General features: G+C 43.7%; 1 protein-coding gene across 9 annotated transcripts in view; it reads right to left on the reverse strand.

The window, feature by feature from the left end:
* KIF16B (kinesin family member 16B) overlaps positions 1-20,288 on the reverse strand; it is a 284,805-nt gene extending 264,517 nt beyond the window's left edge. For all 9 annotated transcript variants that reach the window (XR_015555655.1, XM_087445640.1, XM_087445639.1 and 6 more), the window contains exon 1: positions 20,162-20,288. Coding sequence is in view for 8 of the 9 variants with exons in the window: in XM_087445640.1 (XP_087301766.1) it covers positions 20,162-20,208 (47 nt within the window). In the remaining variant the exon portion in view is untranslated. The remainder of the gene's footprint in view (positions 1-20,161) is intronic.
* Between the last annotated feature and the right edge of the window lie 214 nt (positions 20,289-20,502).

Consider the following 20,502-nt stretch of genomic DNA (forward strand, 5'->3'; position numbering starts at 1 on the left):
TCAGTCACTATTATCTCAAATATCTCTTGAATCCTTCAGGATTTAGCTTGGATGCCCTTTCTCCAAGCAGATTTCCCAGTCCCTTCTCCCTAGCCTGGATCAAGTCTCTCTATTATAGGTTCTTATAGCAGCTTTTTCCTTTTCTTCCAGAGCACTTCCCTCAGCCTCTAAATAAACACCCATTTGGGGGGTTTTCATAATATGTCTCCTCAACTAGATCATAAGCTGCAGGAGAGCTGGCATGTGCCAGCCATGCCTACACAGCATCCCAATCAACGGCACAGAGCCTGGGACAGAGCAGGGGCTTAATAAAGGATGGATAGATGGTCGTTTGGTTGGTTTGGTGGGTGAGTGAGTGATGGGGTTTGGGTGATTGAACAGGTAGCTAGTTGGATGGGGGCAGGGTGGATGGGCAGGTGAATGGATGGCCAAGTGGGTGGATAGGGGTGAGTGGGTAACGAGGATGGGTAGATGGTTGGGTAGATCACTGACTTGTTGGCTCACTGGCTGGTGGCTGGAAGAATGGTGGCTGAGTGTAGGTGAGTGGGAGAGTAGATCTGCTCCAACCACACTAGTTCAGGCCCCTCTTTGTCCAGCAATAGTTGATGGTCTCCCAAATAGGTCTGGCAGCTGTCAGTCTCACTCCCTGGCTTTGCAATACAAAAATCTCATCATGTTACCCTCATTTGTAAAATGGCTCCCATTACCTAGAGAATCAGCTTAAAGTTAAATCATTCTTAGAACAATGGATAGGAAGAAGCAATAATAAAGTATCAACTGCACAACTGGTCAAACAAGGCACCTCCTTAATCTGGACCCCTCAGCTCTCCAGCCCCCACTCTCACCAGCCACCTGAAGTTTCAGCCAGGCCATAACATTTTGCAGCTCCCTAATAGTACTTTGCAGTTTAGGACCTCTATACCCTTTCTGCTTCAAGTGCTATTGCCAATCTTGTCTGTTTGGCTGACTCATCCTGCAGAGCCCTGCCCTAAGTCATGGAATGCTCCAGAATGTTTCTCTCAGCCCTCAGAATGAGCTGCACTCACACTTCCCCAGCACACACTGTTGCACACTGAACACACCATTATTACCTAGAGATGTTGTGAGCCTCTGTGTTTCTGCTGCTCCCACTAGATCATGAGCGACTCGAGAACAGGGATCATGCTCTTGTTCACCTCTGACCAAACAAAGAGCTCAATGAATGCTCAATGGCTGGACGGATGTCAGGTTCACCAGGAAAACACCTGCTCTTCACCAAGCTAAGCCTACTGGGACCTCAAAGCTTAACTTCCATCATAATGCCTTGCCTGTAGACTTGAGCTCACACTGATCTTCCTTTCTCCAAACACCTACTGTACTTTATTCTCTACACAGCAGAACCTAATACTTGGTGACTAGTGGACTCTGTCTAGTCATTATTGAGTTATGTAAGATTCTGCTCCATTATCCCAATATTCATGTAAAATCCTAAGAGATAGAAGATAAAATTATAAGTTACTGTTGATTGTACCTACTCTGTGCAAGCACTTTACAGTTATCAATGCCTTAAGGCATCAAAATAACCTTACGAATAAGATATTATTATCCCCATTGCACAAATGAGGAAAGCAGAGATCAGAAGACTATAGTATCTTTTAAAAAACCATGCAGGTAGTTAGTGGCAATGCCAGGATGCAATCCTAGGACAACCCGATTTCCCTACGCTTCCCATCCATGCCTCTATCACAACTCCACTGTACTGAGCACTGTGCGAGCAAGTTTGGGATTACAGGGCAGTGAAATCTCTGCCTCACTAATTTAATCAAACCACAGTCCAAAGGCATCCTTCCAAGAAAAGCTTGCACAAGAAAAAAGCAGTTTCTCATATGCAGAAAGCACTTAATGTCTGCTGAATGGATGAATGAATGAATAAAAAATGGCAAACCAATAACTACAAACATGTTCCAAAAGCTAAGGAAGATGGTACAGAAAATAAATCAGACTTATCCAGGGCTGATTAGCAACAGCTCTCTCTCCAAAGTCAGAGTAGAATAAGAGGAAAAGGCAGAAAGATGGCAAAAGCAGAAACAACCACAAATCCTCTGACTCTTCAAAATCAAAAAAGAGAGGGATTCCAGCCAAGATCAAATTAGAAACAGTCAAATCAGATCATAAGCACTTATGTTCCAAGAAAGGAAGAATGAATTCTTTCCACTGATTCTTTAATTCATTTACTAGCCATTACAAGGGCAGAAAATTTGAAAACTATCTGTTAGTAGAAAGTGCAGGCTAAGTTAGCACTGGAAATAAGGTTCCCTTGGGGGAAAAGCCTGCCTTTGGAGCGTTCCTACCTTCCCTTTTCACCATCCTCCTCCTTCCAACACTGGTCCGTTGACCTCATCATACACTGAACATCAGCCCCCATCTCCCCAACTGCTGATCTCAGGGCTAGAAGGATCTCACCGATCACCTAAACGCAAGTTCTTTAGTCATACACTCTAGCCTGGTGATCAGACCAGCAAAAAAAAACAGCACAGCCAAGTGGCATCACATCACACCTGTCTCCTCAACAGAATGGCTCCCTCCCTTCTCCCACTGCTCCTCTACTCGATCCTTCTGCTGTGAACCAGCTGGTCACTCACTCACTAGCCTGAGCTTCCTGAGGACAGAGACCCAGCCCATTGGTGTCCCCAGTGCCTAACACAATGCTTGGCACTTCATAGGCGGTCAATGAATGCCTGTAGGGTGAATGATGATACAAATGATCATGATCATATACTTCCATGCCTCTTGCTCAAATCATCCTCTTCTATTCTTGCTCCCTTAGAGTCCATTCTTCACCAGCAGCCCAAGTGACCTTTGATAACGTCAGTCAGATCAGGTCACTCCATCCTCTCACCCTTCCAATGGCCCTAACCATACTTAGAAGAAAGCCTAAGACCGTCCCACGGCTTCCTGTGCCCTATATGATCCACCACACCTCCCCTCCCTTACTGCACTCAGGCCCCACCAGCCTCCCGTATCCAGTGCACATTCCAGATACACTGCTGCCACAGCGCCTTTGTACCTGCTATTCCTTCTGCCTAGAACATTCTTCCCAGATATTCCCACAGTTCATCACCTTCTTTCATCTGCACAGATAACTGACCACTGTTATCTACGGTTATCTATCCCTTTACTCTGCTGTATTTTCTTGATAGAACTTTCAACCACCTGCCATTACATATGATCTATCGTTTACTCACTAGACCTGCACTCCCCAATATGGCAGCTACCAGCTACCTGTGGCTACTGAGCACTTGAAATATAAATTAAAAGTCCAAATTGAGCTGTGCTGTAAGTGTAAAATACACATCAGATTCCAAAGACTTAGTACAAAAAAAAGAATATAAAATATCTCATTAATCCTCAGTCTATTGATTGCATATTAAAATAACATTTTGAATAGATCAGATTAAATTAAATCAATTATTAAAGTTTAATTTCATCTATTTCTATTTTTTAATGTGACTACCAGAAAATTTTAAATTACACATGCAGTTCACATTGCATTTCTATTAGACAGCATTACACTAGAATATAAGCTCCCTGCAGGCAGCCACTCTATCCATCCTGTTCATCAATGAATCTCCAAACTTTGAACGGGAACCCTGTACACAGAGGCGCTCAATAAATACTTGACGACTGGAAGACCTTTCCCCTGGTATGAATCTTTCCCATCTTACAGTATACCAATCAAGCTTCACCCTCCTCTCTTCCCAGAAGCTTTCTGGGACTGCTCCACTTGGCACTTGTTCACCCAGCACCTGAGGGCCCAGCTCACTTAGACACTCAGTAAGTCCAATAATTGATCAATAATTAATTGAGTATCTACGATACATTGGGTGTTTTTATGTACCATCTACCTCATTTAATCATCACAGAAACACAAGAGGTAAAGGAAAGGGGACTACTAGACTCACGTTTTAGAAGAAGGATCTGAGGACCAGAGAAGTCAAGTGACACACCCAAGCTCACACCATGAGCAAGTGTCAGACCAGGAATGCAAAACCCCTGCCTTCCGGCCCCAGCCCCTGACACCTGGGCCTCCACCCAAGGCCCAGGCTGGCAGCTGCCATCACACCCAAATGGTCTGTTTGGCCTGCACAGTAATCTGTTTGCTTGCTTTTTGCTATAATCCTTGCCAACATTTGAAATTTTGAGGATTTTAACAGTCCAGGTTCCCATTTTTATTCAACAGTTGAACACTTGCTACATGCCAAGCACAAGGAACATATCCGAGAGCAAGATAGAAGCGGCCCCTTGTCCTCATAGGGGATTCAAAAAATAAACCAATAATGAAAATACATAGTAGGCCAAACTGTGATAAGCGCTGTCAAGAGAAAAAAGAGAGAAGGGGGATAGGAAACACCAGGGGTGGGGGATGCTATTTCCAATCGGATAACTGAGGAAACTGCGTTGAGGATGTGACATTTGAGCAAAAACTCTAAGTAAGGAAGAAGTGGGACATGTGGACGTCTGGAGAAAGAACACTTCCAGGAGACAGAATGGCAAGTGCAAAGGTCCTGAATGGCATCACTGGTTGGAATGGAGAGAGTGTCTTTCTAGACACAGGGTGCAGCAGAAATAGATAACTTCCCCTTCATGGTATGGAATTGTCACTGGCAAGTGGTTTCCTGGCCAGTAACTACAGTTCACAGCCTTCCTTGCATCCAGGTGTGGCCACGTGACCAACAAAAGGAGAGCACTAGTGATGTCTGTCTCTTCCACGCCAAGGCGGCCAAGAAGTGGGTGCGTGTTCCCTACCCTCTAGCTCCCTTCCACTGGTTGCAGAGATGACAGAGCAGCCCCACAGAGTGGAGGCTCTGGGAGACAGGAGAAAAGCCATCTGCTCACTGGAAACCACACACAGGGATCCGCTTACATAAACAAACGATAAACCTCTTTGGTAACTTTAGTGCTAAGCCATTAAATGTGGGGGTAAATTTCTCACAGAAGCTAGCAAGTGTCCCTCCACACAAGATTACCTCCCTGACCTGGAAGCTGGGAATCTGCTACTTACCCTCTCCTGTGCTCAAGGTTTCTAATATGGATTCCTGCAGGCCTGCCTAGGGCACAGGTAAGTGGGCATCGAGTTTGTGGCCCCTGTGCTATCGATTTAACTAATTCTGCCTAAAAGCAATCCTTGACACACCAGTGACACCTGCATTCCCCCAACTCACTCTAAACTCCAACCCTTTCCACCCCATCAAGGATTAAAGGTCCCCAGATGTCCTTTTCATTCAAGATGTGGAACTGAACAATTAATCCAACCAAGGTGTTAGCTCAAAATGCCTGTCTAACTCCAACAAAGGATGCCAGAAGGCATAATTCCTCAATCTTTTGAATAGACAGAGCTATTCTGGGGGAAATGTTATCTATTCTTACCCTTAATATCATACCAGTATAGGCAAAGTTGACCCTATGAACAAGAAAAGCTTAATTAAGAAGATGTTTTACAAAACAACTAAATGTACTGTGTGATCTTGGACTGGATCTTGAACCAGAATAAAAGAAACTGGGTCAATCTGAGAAATCTGAATAAGCCAGATCAAAGATATTGTATATTGTATATACACATATACAGTAATATATAGTATATTGTACTATGTCAATGTTACTTTCCTGGTTTTTAATCATACTATAGTTATATAAGATGAGGAAGTTGGGTGAAAGGTATATGAGAACTCTGTTCTATTTTTGCAACTTTTTGTAATGAAAATTTTTAAAATATTTTAAAAAAAGAAAAGTGCCTTAATTGGATCAGTATATATGAGCACCAGCCCAGAACTACTAATTTTCTCACAATTACCCTTCTATCTGATCAAGCAGAGATAACTCACTGAAAACACTAACTTTAGAAAAAGGAAGAGAACAAACCAAAATCTATTTCTAAAAGCTTTATCTCCTGCAACTTTTTTCTTTCTTTTTTTTTTTTGTGAGGAAGATCAGCCCTAAGCTAACATCCATGCTAATCCTCCCCTTTTTTCTTTGCTGAGGAAGCCTGACCCTGGGCTAACATCTGTGCCTATCTTCCTCCTCTTTATATGGGACGCCACCACAGCATGGCCTGACAAACGGTGCCTCGGTGCGTGCCGGGGATCTGAACCCGGGCTGCCTGCGGCAGAGCGCGAGCACTTACCCGCTACACTGCTGCAACTTTTTTCACTTTTGAGCTAGTCTCCACTACCCTGAATCATTTTTTCTCGAAAGCTCTCTGGGGAACTTTAAGTCTCACTCAGAGGGAGCTCACCAAGCGACTTACCTGTGCCCCCAGCAGAATCACTGTGATGGCTGAGACTCTCTCAACAAAACCCTGAAAATATGAATCAGCAGGTACAACCAGGTGAGAGATCATGAGGCCAAAAGGACTCAGGAAAGGCGGCTCATGAGAGTAGGCAACCTATGGTGGGTTCAGAATCCTAGACTTTTAAAAGTTCGAAATTCTCATTCTAAGCTTTATTTATCCTCTTGGGTGGTGAGCCACACCCTCCCACCCCCACCACCCGCCCCACCCCACCCCTCCCCCGCCTCAGCTTCCAAGAGGAACTAGGATTGACTGACTTCCAACGGCATCCTAATTTCAATGTTCTCTCACGTAACAAAATCAGATTTTACCTCAACTTCTGCTCTGGATAATAAACTTACTACAGTAATGTTTTCCAAACTACAGTCCATAAAATCAATGTAGTGGGCAACAACTATCCTTTTTTTTAATGAAACAGTAGAGACTAGAAGTGCATTGAGCTGATAAATGTCTTACTGTAGATGTTTGAAGTACACAGTCCTGTACAATCGTCATCAGCCTTCCAAAACACAAATGTCCTTTATTTTAAATAATATGATAAATCTTATTTCACTAAGTCAGAGGGAAAGAAATGTTGTAAATGAATCTTATAGTCATAATAACTTTTTATTAGAAAATATGAAATGTGTTTCCATGGGGGAAAAATACTCTTGCAAACTGAAGTCAAAAACTTTTCCTGCAAAGTATCTTCCCCAAGCTAGTTATTAATTACCAAGAGGAAAAAATATAACATTACAGTGGAGAAACCCAGCAAACACTCCCTTAACCAAGTGATCAAGGTCAACAGCAACAGTAATAAGCCATATTGACATCATGAACCCCTTGATGTGACAGGAAATGAGAAGCACAGTATCACTTACGTGGTGTTCTCGCCAAAAGTTTATACCTTCAATTTTTTTTTTTCCCCTTTTTTCTCCCCAAAGCCCCAGTAGATAGTTGTATGTCATAGCTGCACATCCTTCTAGTTGCTATATGTGGGACGTGGCCTCAGCATGGCCAGAGAAGCAGTGCGTCGGTGCACTCCTGGGATCCGAACCGGGGCTGTCAGTAGCGGAGCGCGCGTACTTAACCGCTAAGCCACGGGTCCGGCCCCCATAACTTCAATTTAATCATGATAAATCATGAGAGAAACCCAAATTGAGGGCCATTCTACAAAACAGAATGGCACTCTTCTGAGACTGAGAAACTGTCACAGAGCAGAAGAGATCAAGGAGACACGGCAACTACACGCAATGCGGGATCCGGCACTGGATTCTAGAACAGAAAAAGGACCTTAGCAGGAAAACTGTAGTCTAGTGAATGGCACTGTACCAATGTTAGCTTCTTGGTTCTGATAACTGTACCACGGTTACGTTAAGATGTTAATATTAGCAGAAGTTGGGTGAAGCATACGTAGGAACTTTACTATATGTCTAAAATTATTTCAAAATAAAAAGTTAAAAAAAAACTTGTTCTGAAAAAAGGAACAAGAGTGTTTTGTTCCATAAACTATGTATCAAAACACAGTAAGAGTGTTATGCCTCTAATGCTCTATATGTAAGAGATAAATATGAGTATTCAATGCGTACTCTGCGTATAGTTAACACACAGGGAAAGCGCAGAAACTGTCATTCTTTACCCAGGCTCTTTCTCAGCTCTCTTCCACCTCTCCCTTCCTCCTAATATGCAACAAGAGGATCATCAAGATTCTCTCTTGTCACAGGAAGCAACGTGAGACATCGTACAGATGCTGGGCTACAGATTCCTAATTCCTTATAGGCATCCACAAACTGAAAGACCAAGAGGGAAGGAGGTGGCGGTTGTCAACGCAATGAACATTTTCAGTACCCATCTCTGCCAGGCAATGTTCTCGGCCCTAGAGAAATAGCCGGGAACAGGACCGACAAGGTTACTGGCTCTCACTGAGTTTGCATGCAAGAAGAAAAGAGGCAATAAACAAGCAAACAAAAATACATTCATATGTGCACACACAAATGCACGTGTGCACACATACACGTAAACTCAGACAACAGTAAATGCCATGAAGCTAGAAAACCAGAGAAATGTGATAACAGTTTCTCTGAAGAAGTGATATCCGAGCCAGGACCTGATCCTTCTCTGACCCCGTTTCTTCATCTATAAAGAGAACAAACAATATTCATTCCTATAGAATTATTGTTAACTAAATTAGATAATGACGGCATAAAATATAGCAGAGTTCCTAGTAAGAGAATGAGTGGCTAGAAATAGTAATTGATGACAAAAATTACTTATCAACACCATTACAGTGAAAGCACTTTCCCAATTTACTTTAAATTCTAATATCCCATTCAAATTTGCTCAAAGTGTCTATGAGTAGACTGCTGATCACAGAAACAGTTATTTCCCCTCTGCTGGGCAGCAAGAATGAATAATGAATTTATCTGGAAATGGACGGAGCAAGGAACCCAAATGCGCAGCCGAGTGGATGAGAGCAAAGGAAAGCTCCCAGGCCCTGCTGGTGGCTACCTCCTTGGCGCCTGATGGGAATCGGGGGGCTGAATCCCAGGGACGATGACCGCCTTCCCATGAAGGACTTTTCCCTTGACTGTCTCTGTAAGTAGAGCTGGACAGAAGGCAGTCCAAGCCATGGAAATCAACCAGAGGCTCTCAGTCCCAGGGACTGGAAGGCATGATCACATCTTCCCTCAGGCTATAGGGGTAACATTTTTTTTTTTTTTTTTTACAAAATAAGTGTTAGCAAGATTGCATCCTAATTACAGAACAAAAATAGAAAAAGCTACTGAAATAATTCAGAAAACTAATCATGAAATAAGGATGCGTAAAATAAATCAACTTCAGACCACAGTGCCATTATTGCACAACTCGACATTTCTAAACAACCTCTCTCTGATGGATAGACAGACAGAAGGACACACACACTCTTGTTCTCTCTCTCTCACATACAGTCTCCATGAATAAAACAAAGAAGCAGAAGTTTAATACCAAATTCTGTTTACTAAATACTCTAAGTCACTGAAGAGCATTTTTTAAACCACACCAGGACTCACATCTTACATAAGCACATTATACATATTAAGATATTTTTATATTTTGCATGTGAAAAAACATCAGTCACTTGCTTCAGGTCACTTGTCAAGCCCACCTAAAACAAAGGAAAAAATCTCCATGCGGTCCAAACTCGAGTCAGCGACAGCACACCCCTCCCTGGGAATCTCAGCTGAAGCACCACAGCTACCCACTCCCCTCGTTCTCTTTCAAGGCATCCTTGCTTCCCTCCTCGCCCCAGTAGCCTTTCTCCAACTCCCTAACTCCCTGTTTTCTTTTCTTCTCCTTTAAAACAAAAACAAACACCCACACCTCTCCTCTGCCGAGTCCAGGCTTGCAAAGCCCAGGTGAGGGCTGGGGTCTGAGTTAGGCCAGGGCCCATGTGCATCACACAAGGAGGGCAGGAGTTTGGCAAGATTTTATTGTAGGAGCCAAACTCTGCACAGGTGAACAGGGATTAGCTCTCTCCTTCCTTTAATCCCTCTATTAACTGGAAGGGCAGTCATCAGGTACCACCTCCATACCCTCACCTCCCCGGCCTCCTGACCCCATGACACCGCCTCCCACCCCTCAACTAAAACAGCTCCCTCCAGAGACAGGAGCCAATCGCCTAACTGTCCAGCTGAGCTCCGGCTTCAACCTGTGCAGCCTCTGAAGCTGGCACCCCTCTCTCCTTCCCCTCTTGTTGGTCATGACATTCCACTCTCCTGCTTTTCTCCCTTCCTCTCTTTGCTTGGCCCTTCACTCCTGCCTCCTTAAGTGTGGCTGTCAGTAACAACAGTGATGATAAGAAATAACAGCAGCTATGATTTATCAAAAGGTTATTACAGGCCTGGCAGTGTGCCAAACACTCTCTACAGACTCTCTCATCTATTCCCTCAACAACTTTTGCAGTATTATTTTACAGCAGCAGTTCTCAAATATTGTAGCTTCAGGACCCTTTTACACTATTAAAAATTACTGAGGAGCCCAAAGAGCTTTTATTAATGTAGATATATCTATTTATAGTTACCATATTAGAAAATAAAATTGAGAAATTTTCAAAACACAAAATGTACAGCACACACAGCCACAACATCACTGCATATCATGTAGCTTCTGGAAAACTCCACTGTACCCTCATGAGAGATGAGGGTAAAAAAGGCAAATAACATCTTAGAAGTATTACTGTGAAAACAGTCCTGACTTTGCCAACCCCCTAAAAGAGTCTCAATGATTCCCAGCTGTCTCTGGACTACACTTTGAGAATCACTGTTCCACAAAAAAATGAAACTGAGCCTTAAAGAGCAAAATCAACTTGCCCAGGTCACTCAGCCAGCCCACCGAAGAGCTCTGTATTAACCCAGGTTACCCGGTCCTGCTGTTGCCCCCTCCCTTCTTTCTTTACTATTATCTTCCCCAGAGACAACATTCACTTCCACCACATCCACTACCCCCTTCAAAGTGACCCACCTCCAAATGTGCATCGACGGAGCTGACAACTCACCTGAGTTCCTGGCACCTGGATCCGCACCAGCACCCTGAGCCACCTCAACTGACCACCATGCCCCTCCACCCCAGCCAGCTCACCCCCAGCATCCTGACTCTGGGAAAGGTCATTCTTCCACTTAATATGGCCCCAAACCACTCAGTCATCTTGGCTCTTCACCTACGTCCTGCTGACTGGGCCTCAGAATGTCTCTTGCAAATGCAAAACAAGAGGATACAAAACAGTGTATACATTACATTATGCTGCTACACAAACGGGGGAAAAAAGACTGGAGTCAAATGCATCAAAAGTTTACGAGTAGTTACCTCTGGATCACGGAATTATGAGCGATTTGCAGTTTGATTTCTTTGGTACACTTTTCTGCATGGCACACATTTTTTATAAGCATACACTATTTTCACAATCAGAAAGTACAGTGAAAGCTTCCTCAGGGTTTTGTAACTTTTATCCTTTCCTATCGCTATGCCCTTTCCTATTACAACTCCAACCTAGTCCAGAATCACAAGGTCATGGGGTCATACTCAGTTCTCTTTACAGTCTTCCTACACTGGCCTCTGCCCACTCACAGAGACATCTGGGCCTTGGGATCCTGCATTACAGTGTGTGGTAGGCAAGTCACTGGGATCAAAGGGCACAAAAGGCACTTAGCACAGCACTGGGCAAACAGTCAATAAATGTCCATTGGTGCTGATGCTGGTATTACTTCCCTACACTGCTGTGAGATGAAACTTCTGAAAACACTAAGTGGCAAATGACAATCCTGTCTTAAAGCCATCAGTAGCTCCCAGTGCCTAACAATAACAGCCAACATTTATATGTTAGCAAGTGTTAACTCATTCAGTCACCATCTCAGCCCCAGGAGGTGGGTCTCGTGAGGATCTCCATTTACAGATGAAGGAACGAAGCACAAAGCAGTTCAGACAGTGCCAAGGCATGAAGCTAGGAAGTGGTAGAGCTGAGATTCAAACCCAGTTCAGTTTTACTGTCCAAAAGAACTTTCCACAATGATGGACATGTTCTATATCTGCGCTGTTCAATGTGTGGCTATTGAGTATTTGAAATGTGACTAGCGTGACTAACTAAACTTTAAATTGTATTTAATGTTAATTTAAATAGCCACATGTGGCCAACAGTTACCACACTGGCCAGCACAGGACTCAAGAATAAAAGCCCAAACTCCCAAGCTTGACAAAGAAAAGTCCTCAGAACACCTCGCCTACCTCCCTCCCTAATTCTTACAAAAAGCTTCCATTAGTCTAAAATCCCTGATAACTGTACTCGTTCCTATCTGCCAGCCATCCTCTGCCCTCCTCTCATCTAAGTCTTCCACATAATGGAGGGGCTTTAGAAGCGAGACTAAGAGAGACTTGCATTCAAATCCAGACTCCACAGTGACCTAGCTGTGTGACATCAGGCAGGTTGTTTCAGTCTCTGAGCCCCTGCTCCTCATCTGTAGAACATGATGACAATGCCAACTTCCAAAGATCATTAGTCAAGCACTTAATAGATACTCTCTAAATGGTTGCTGGTAATGCCCCTTCAGATTCAATCCAAACTCCAGCCTCTTATCTAAGAGGAAGCCCTGGAGATTTCTTCCCCCAGCCTCTAGAATCCCTAGAGGCTCACTCCACCTCAAGCGCACACAGATTCTATTGTTATTCTTATGTGCTGTGTGTCCCCACCTTCTCTGCCACTACACCAGCAGTCCCTTGAGGCCAAGGGCTTCTGTCATCAGTGAGCCCGAGGCAACAAGTCACCGTACAAACGACTGTGGAGGGAAATGGAGCCAGCTCAGCCCAGCATTATTACCTGAGGGGTCTCCGTTTCCCTGCTGTAAGATGGGGATAAAAAGCCCTCAGTCAGTCAGTTGGTGGAAGGAGGAAACGTAGTTGCCAAGGTAAAGAAATGAGCATGATGCCTGCTGGGGGGCAGTGTCCCCCCAGCCTTCATACAAGAGACGGTGTCATCACCGTCACAGGCCCGAGAGACTAAACCTGAGCTATTTTCCCTGACGCTACTTTGCTCTTAAATGGGAAGATTTCAGTACACTCCAAAGATATCAATCCATGTCGAAATATCACTGCTGTTTTCTTCTCGTTTTAACTTGATGGACATGATACTAAATTCCACTGGAGAGGCTAATCAGGAAGAGGCAGTTCAGTCAGAAACTGGAAGAAATGGGGTGCATCTGCCTTATCAGATAAGCAAGCACACTATAAAGCTATCACCTGGCCAGAAGCCGGCACTCAGTAAAATTTTTTTTTGGTAAAAAAATTTTTTTGTTATTGAATAAAGTTACAATCATAAACTGTAAAAACAACAGCAATAACAATATCCAGTCTGTACAGAGCCCTTGCTATATGCTGGGCACTGTGTGGAGAGCTTATCTGCATGCATTATCTTTGTTGAAAAGAAACAAGCCCCTAATTGAGTCACTTATGTTAAGCCCACCAAGACTTAATACCTAAGTGCAGTTTCAGCCTCTCGCGAGAGTGGGATTTTAAGCCAACTAGTCTAGAAGTTCCTGGTCAGCACTAGTGAGGTGTCTGCAATGATAAGACCTGCTGCCTTCCCCTAATGGAAGGTAAGCTGGCTTCAAACAATCCTTTCTTTTCTCTTGCTAATAACTTTTCGGTCCCGCCCAGTGTCTGCCTGTAAAAACCTTCCATTTTGGGGGGCTGGCCTGGTGGCGTAGCAGTTAAGTTCTCATACTCCGCTTTGGTGGCCCGGGGTTCGCAGGTTCAGGTCCTGGGCACAGACCCACACGTACCGCTTGTCAAGCCATGCTGTGGCAGGCGTCCCACATATAAAATAGAGGAAGATGGGCATGGATGTTAGCCCAGGGCCAATCTTCCTCAGCAAAAAGAGGAGGATTGGCAACAGACGTCAGCTCAGGGCTAATCTTCCTCACCAAAAATAAATAAATAAATAAACCTTCCATTTTGTTCAAACCCCACCCCCTAACTCCCAGCTATTTGCTGGATGGGATGCTGCCCAATTCATGAATCGCTAAATAAAGCCAATTAGATGTTCAAATTTGGAATTTTGGTTTTTAACATCTCATTTGAACCTCACAACAGTGTTCTTCACACTGCCAATAGCAACTTGTGAGTGGATCTTCAAGTCTATTTAGTAGATCTAGAAACAGCATTTTTTAAAATGAGACAGACTAGAATAAAATAAGACAGAATAGAAAACATAAGAGTGATGTTCAGCATGTTAACACCTCGTGACTCTTTTACATATCTACAGAGCTTCAGTATAAAACATGTTTTTCATTGTGAGTCACAGTTCAAACCATTTGAAAAAAGAGCCTGTCTCACAACTTATAAGGTATGTACAATTATGACCACTTTACAGATGCAAAAACTGAGGCTTAGAACAATTCAAGTCTCTTGCTCAAATTTTCCCTGCTTGTAAATGACAATGATAAATAAATGAAAAGCAGTAAGATATCGGAGTATATGAGGAAGCCATTTTGTTTAAAAGTAATTCAGCCTGACCTTGTTTTTCCAAAAAGGCCTGATGTGGCCTGTTGAGCATGCATTGTACATCTGCTTTAAACATTTACAATGTCCCAAAGCCAAGAATGATGTCCTTAAAGATAGGGACGTAGCTTCCCCCCATATCGGCATTTCCTTATAGATAAGCATCTCTTCCTAGAAACTAAAGATTAATTGTTGACCTGCTGCGCTCACCTTGTGACCACTGACCTGCTGTGCAGCTAAGCACCTTGTGACAGTAGTAAAAGAGATACTCCTGTCATATGAGACATATGCTCCTTGTTCCAAGACGGTATATAACAACTCTGTATACTCCACTTCTTGGCTGTGCTTCCTTCCTTGGGGAAGGAAGCCTCCCCAGGCTATAGTCCTCAGACCTGGCTCATAATAAATTCAACCCAAATTTTGATTTATAGATTGATTATGGATTATTTGTGTCCACAACAGCCAAAACTGGAACCCCTTAGACCTTGACTCTGTCAACATTGGCAGATCAACGGGACAGGATGGATGGCCCTGAAGAATCATCTAGTGTTTCCATGAAAAGACAAGCATGTGAAACCAACAGGAAATGGACAAATTAGTTACCAAATTATTACTTTGTTGCCTCTTCAGAGGTAAAAAAATCATATCTTGTAAAATTGTAAAAAATGCAACCAGTAAAAAAGAAAAGACCAGGCATAAGAAAAATGGAAGAAATCATAAAGAAAAAGATATAGAGACGATACATAAATGTTGAACTATTGCCCATAAAAATTATGAACGAATTAAGTTTCTGCTAACATTTTACTCATTTTAAAAAGCACAGCTGTGACTGTCCTAAGAAACTGACTTTGGGCAAGTTAACTATGTTTCCCAGTCTATAAAAAGGCATGACAATAATAGTCTCTACCTGCTAAGAGTGTTGCAAAGGTTACAGTTTGCACTCCTGGCACAGAGCAAATTCTCAGTAAAGGCAGCTGCTCATGCCATGCAACATAATGGCTTTCGAATTTGAAACTACTACGTCTGCCACATAACCAAAAGCCACACAATAGTAAAAACAAACTCATCACATCTTGGCCTGAATTAAGAATTGGGTGTTTAGGGGCCAGCCCCGTGGCATAGCAGTTAAGCGTGTGCGCTCCGCTGCTGGCGGCCCAGGGTTAAGATCCCAGGCGCGCACCGATGCACCGCGTGTCAGGCCATGCTGTGGCGGCATCCCACAACAAGTGGAGGAAGATGGGCACGGATGTTAGCTCAGGGCCAGTCTTCCTCAGCAAAAAGAGGAGGATTGGCATGGATGTTAGCTCAGGGCTGATCTTCCTCAACAAAAAAAAAAGAATTGGGTGTTTATTGCAAGGACTGGTTACTGCAAAGGCTCCTGGCTCAGAAACTCAATATCTCACCACCTTCCGTAACCTTTAAGAGCCTGGCTGCAACCATCATCCTCACTTCCCTGTCACTCCAGGCCTTTCCTGTCTGTTAGCTGCTTCCTTTTTGCCTGAAGCTCCTCTACTCTAAAAATTAACATTAAAAAAAAGTTTTATATCTGCACCCCCATGTTCATAGCAGCATTATTCACTATAGCCAAGACATGGAAACAACCTAAGTGTCCATCAACAGATGAATGGATAAAGAAGTTGTGGTATATGTATACAATGGAATATTATTCAGTTATAAAAAAGAAGGAACTCCTGCTATTTGTGACAACGTGGATGGACCTTGAGGGCATTATGCTAAGTGAAATAAGGCAGACAGAGAAAGACAAATACTGTATGATCTCACTTATATGTGGAATCTAAAAACAAAACAAACAAAAACTCATAGAAAAAAAGATCAGATTTGTGGTTACCAGAGGCAGGAGGTGGGGAGTAGGTGAAATGGGTGAAGGAGGTCAAAAGGTACAAACTTATAACTTGCAGTTATAAGATAAACAAGTCCTGGGGATGTAGTGTTCAACATGATGACTATACTTAACATTGCTGTATGATATGTTTGAAAGGTGTCAAGAGAGTAAATTCGAAGAGTTCTCATCACAAGGAAAAAACTTTTTTTTCTTTTTGTTTTTGTATCCATATGAGATGATGGATGTTAACTAAACTTACTGTAATCATTTCACAATATATATAACTCAAGTCATTATGCTGTACACCTTAACTTACACAGTGGTGTATGTCAATTATATCTCAATAAAACTGGAAAAAAAATTTAACAACTTCTTTCAGTCCTCCCGGACAACCAGCTAAAAATTCTTTCTCCAGTGCCAATGACTTTTTAGGTAACTTTTAAAAATTACATAAACAAGTTTTTAATTATTAAGTATAAAATCATCCATGAGGGCCCAGCCCAGAGGCATAGTGGTTAGGTACATGTGCTCTGCTTTGGCAGCCTGGGGTTCACAGGTTTGGAACCCCGGGCGCAGACCTACGCCCTGCTTGTCAAGGCACGCTGTGGCAGCGTCCCACATATAAAGTAGAGGAAGATGGGCACAGATGTTAGCCCAGGGCCAATCTTCCTCAGCAAAATAAGGAGGATTGGCAACAGATGTTAGCTCGGGGCTAATCTTCCTCACAAAGAAAAAAAAGAAAAAAAAATCTATCCATGAGCAAAGTGAAAAGTCAAACAGTGAAAAGAAAAAAAGAAAAGCCTTCCATCTTTGCCTAACAGATCCTGAGTCCTCCTCCTTCATGAGTCCTCCTCCTTAAAGTTACCGTTGTTAGGCTTCCCATGAATCATTCTATACACATACAGCTTTGTGTGGGTGTATGTATACATTTTTAACACATGCACAATTCTACTGTAGTATGTGTGTCTATGTGTAGATATCTTGCTTTTCTCACTTAATCCCCTATCTTGGAACTCTTTTAAGACCAACACATTCTTTTACAAGTGCTACACAGCATTCTACCAAATGAATAGGCGACAATTTAACAAATCCCCCATCTTGGTAGATTTAGGTCATTTATGACTTTTTATTGTTACAAACAATGATGCAACTAACACCCTGATACATTCATCTTGCTAGGTAGGAATATAATCCCTAAAACAAATCCTTATACATGAAATTGCCCTATCAAAGGGTTTATAAATTTCCAATCTTGACAGCTACTGTCAAATTTCCCAATACTAAAGTTTCAGAGGTTTTGAACTTTTAGGATTCCCATCACCACTCCTGCGCCAGCACTTTATGTTCAGTTAATATTCACCAATATCACTGGTAAAAAATGATTTCTTACTGCTGTGATAACTTGCATGCTTTCCTTATGAATTAGGTCAACTGTTTTTCATTGGCCATTTGTACATCTCTTTCTATTTCACTGCCAACTTCTGGATCATTGTCTCTCCTTGAAATCGGTCTTTGGAAGGTTACCAATGCCCCTGTCCCCAAGACCAAGGACCTCATCTTGCATCATTTAAGGGCACCATCTTAGCAACATTCGACACCAACAACCACCACGTCCTTCAGGAGATATTTCTCCTTTCCCTGCCATGATAACTTGCTGTGCTGGTTCTCCTCCACCAGCTGCAAACCAATCTTCTCCCTGAATCCTAAAGAGAAGCATATCCCAATGTCTAATCCCTGGTGGTTCCCTCTTCTTCCCACCATAACATCCTTTTCTTTTTTTTCGGTCTACTGTTGTGTGTGTGTGTATCTGTGCTTTATACATAAAAATAAGATATTCTCCTCCTGAGACATCTCCTCCTCACTTCTTAAACTAACATTTATGTGCAAAAGATTTCCAAATGTTAACCCTCAAATCACCTGAGAACTAAACCCATGTTTCTAACAGTCTACTGAACACCAGCAAAGAGATGGATGTCCTGCCCACACTTCAAATAATGAACAGGGTCAACACTCGGGCAGCACTAGCTCTGTGCCGGACACTATACTTGTAGCTGATACTTACTGCATTTCCTGTAACTCTACATACCCAAGAGAGAACACACCAACCTCATCGTCCACCTTCCCCAAACCTGTTCCACCTCCTTGAGCATCAAACCTTGGCTAATGACTCTATGTTCTTCCCCATCCCCCTCCTTCCCATCCAATGAGAGCTGCCAAATCCTGTCAACTCTGCCAGTAAACTGTCTGGGTGTGTCTATCCAGCCTTCCCATTTCCACCTGTGGCCCAGACTGCTCCTTCCTTACCTCGTGCCCTAATCCTGATGCCACCATTAGAGTTCTCTGCTGAGAGTACAAATATCATCACGTCAACCTATCTCCTCAAAGCACATGGCTTCTGGACACGTTTCCTGCCATCCCTCCATGTACCTGGCTCCAGGCAGGCTCCAGGCCTACACCTGCAAGGCACTGCCCTCGCAGCACCCTCCCAGCAGGCCGGACGTTTTATAAGTCCTGCCAGTGTGTAGTCCCTCCCTCACCAGACAGGAGTCTCCTAGAAGACACTCGTCAGACCTCATTCACCTTGTTCTCCAGAAAGCACCCAGCACAATGCTGTGCATTTTGTAGGCACTTAATAAATGCTTTCTAAAGTTACTCAATACAGTCTTCTAGCATGTGCTCATTATTACTCCAAAGGAAAGGAACTTTTATATACATGTAAACCCAGAATAAAGGAAAGTCCTTTTAAATCATTTAAATGACTTTGGGGTCTGCTGTCTTGTATGACTGAATATACACAGAAACATACATATTCTCTTAGGATTTACAAAAAAGTCAAACTCCTTTCCTAAAAAGCTTTAGAAATAACTTGAAAGTGACAAAAGCACTGGTTTCCAATAGTTACAACGCAGAATAAAGATTTCCCACTTGCCAATAGAAAAAAAGATTCATGGGAGTCAAAGAAGGTTCTAGCAATCTCTTGATTTTATAATCTTCTGATGCCCCAATCAGCTGTCACAACTACCAAACATTGACCTCCACAAGCTGATATGAAGAAAGCGGAAAGGCCATACAGTAAGTCAAATGTCCAACTTGACTGCGAAGCCAATAAAACCAAACAGCCTAGTGTGAACTGCGCCTATAGGCTAGGAGGACACAGCCCACTTAGGTCTACTTCATTCTTTGAAGTTAAGCCAATTTAAAAAGTAACTCTTCTAAAGCATCTTTTAAAACTGATTATAAAGAGGTCATTGAAAAGGAAGCACAGAGTATTTTACAGTGAATGAAGAGTCAAATCATTCTGAAAAGCATGACTTTGTAGCAACACAGAACAAGATTAAATTCTAAATGCGTTTACAACTCCCCCCTCTTTTAACAACAGTATATTTCAAACACGTGTACTTAAGCGTCCTTGAATTTTTTTTCCTCCAGGAGTCAAAACTTTGTTCAAGTTTTCCCATCCACTCTTTAACCTGAAGAACTGCTAAGTTAGTGATTAAAAGTTAGGGTTCACATCGAGGGAATGGAAACCACGTCTTACTAAGAGATTAAAAAGTAACATTGTTAACAGAGAACTTCTCGAGGTGGCATAATCGAGGGGAGTTGGCCTGACAGCTCGTGGTGTCCCCACGGTCACCCTCACGTTCCCCTCGAGGGATTTTACACCTTCACGGAAGTGATCCCTTCATGCTTTTTAAAAGGGGAACAAGCAAACCTCCTCAAGTTAATGGGATGGGGAAGAGTTTACAGGAATCTTCTCTGTGGTCTCCTGAACTCTTCACCCCAAGGTCCCCTCCAGGGCAGCGTGAAAGGGACAGCAAAGCACGAAATGCTCCAGGCCCCCACGCCCCCAGAAGCCACAGCCAGGGCCCGGTGGGCCGGACACCGGCCCATGACATTTAAGTCCAGGATGGCCTTTGAGGAGCGCAGCAGACCAACTTCCTCTGGGTGTGGGCGCGCCGGGGGGAGGGGGCGCAGGCGGCCCCACTCACCTGCGATTCATGGGCCGGACCCTCACGGCCACCTTGACCGATGCCATTGCTCATCCCGGCCCGGCCCGCGCGGGCTCCCACCTGCCCGGCGCCCCACGGCCGCCGGCGACTTTGGCGACTCGGCCCTCGGCTCCCGCCCACTTCCCTCCGCGCCGCGGCCCCTCCTCTTCGGACCGGACCTGGCGTCCCGCGGTGGCCCCACCTGCCGCGCCACTGAGCATGCCCAGAGCGGCTCCCGCCTGCGTGATCCGTGCGCCGGGGTTTGGCGGCGGCCCGGAGGGGCGGGGCCGGGGTGCCTGGGCGCCGCCGCTCGAGGTCACCAGGTTGCAAAGATCCCCGAA

The sequence above is a fragment of the Ceratotherium simum genome, chromosome 21, assembly GCF_057802395.1.
Source record: "Ceratotherium simum simum isolate JZ-2026a chromosome 21, ASM5780239v1, whole genome shotgun sequence".
Taxonomy (NCBI): Eukaryota; Metazoa; Chordata; class Mammalia; order Perissodactyla; family Rhinocerotidae; genus Ceratotherium; species Ceratotherium simum.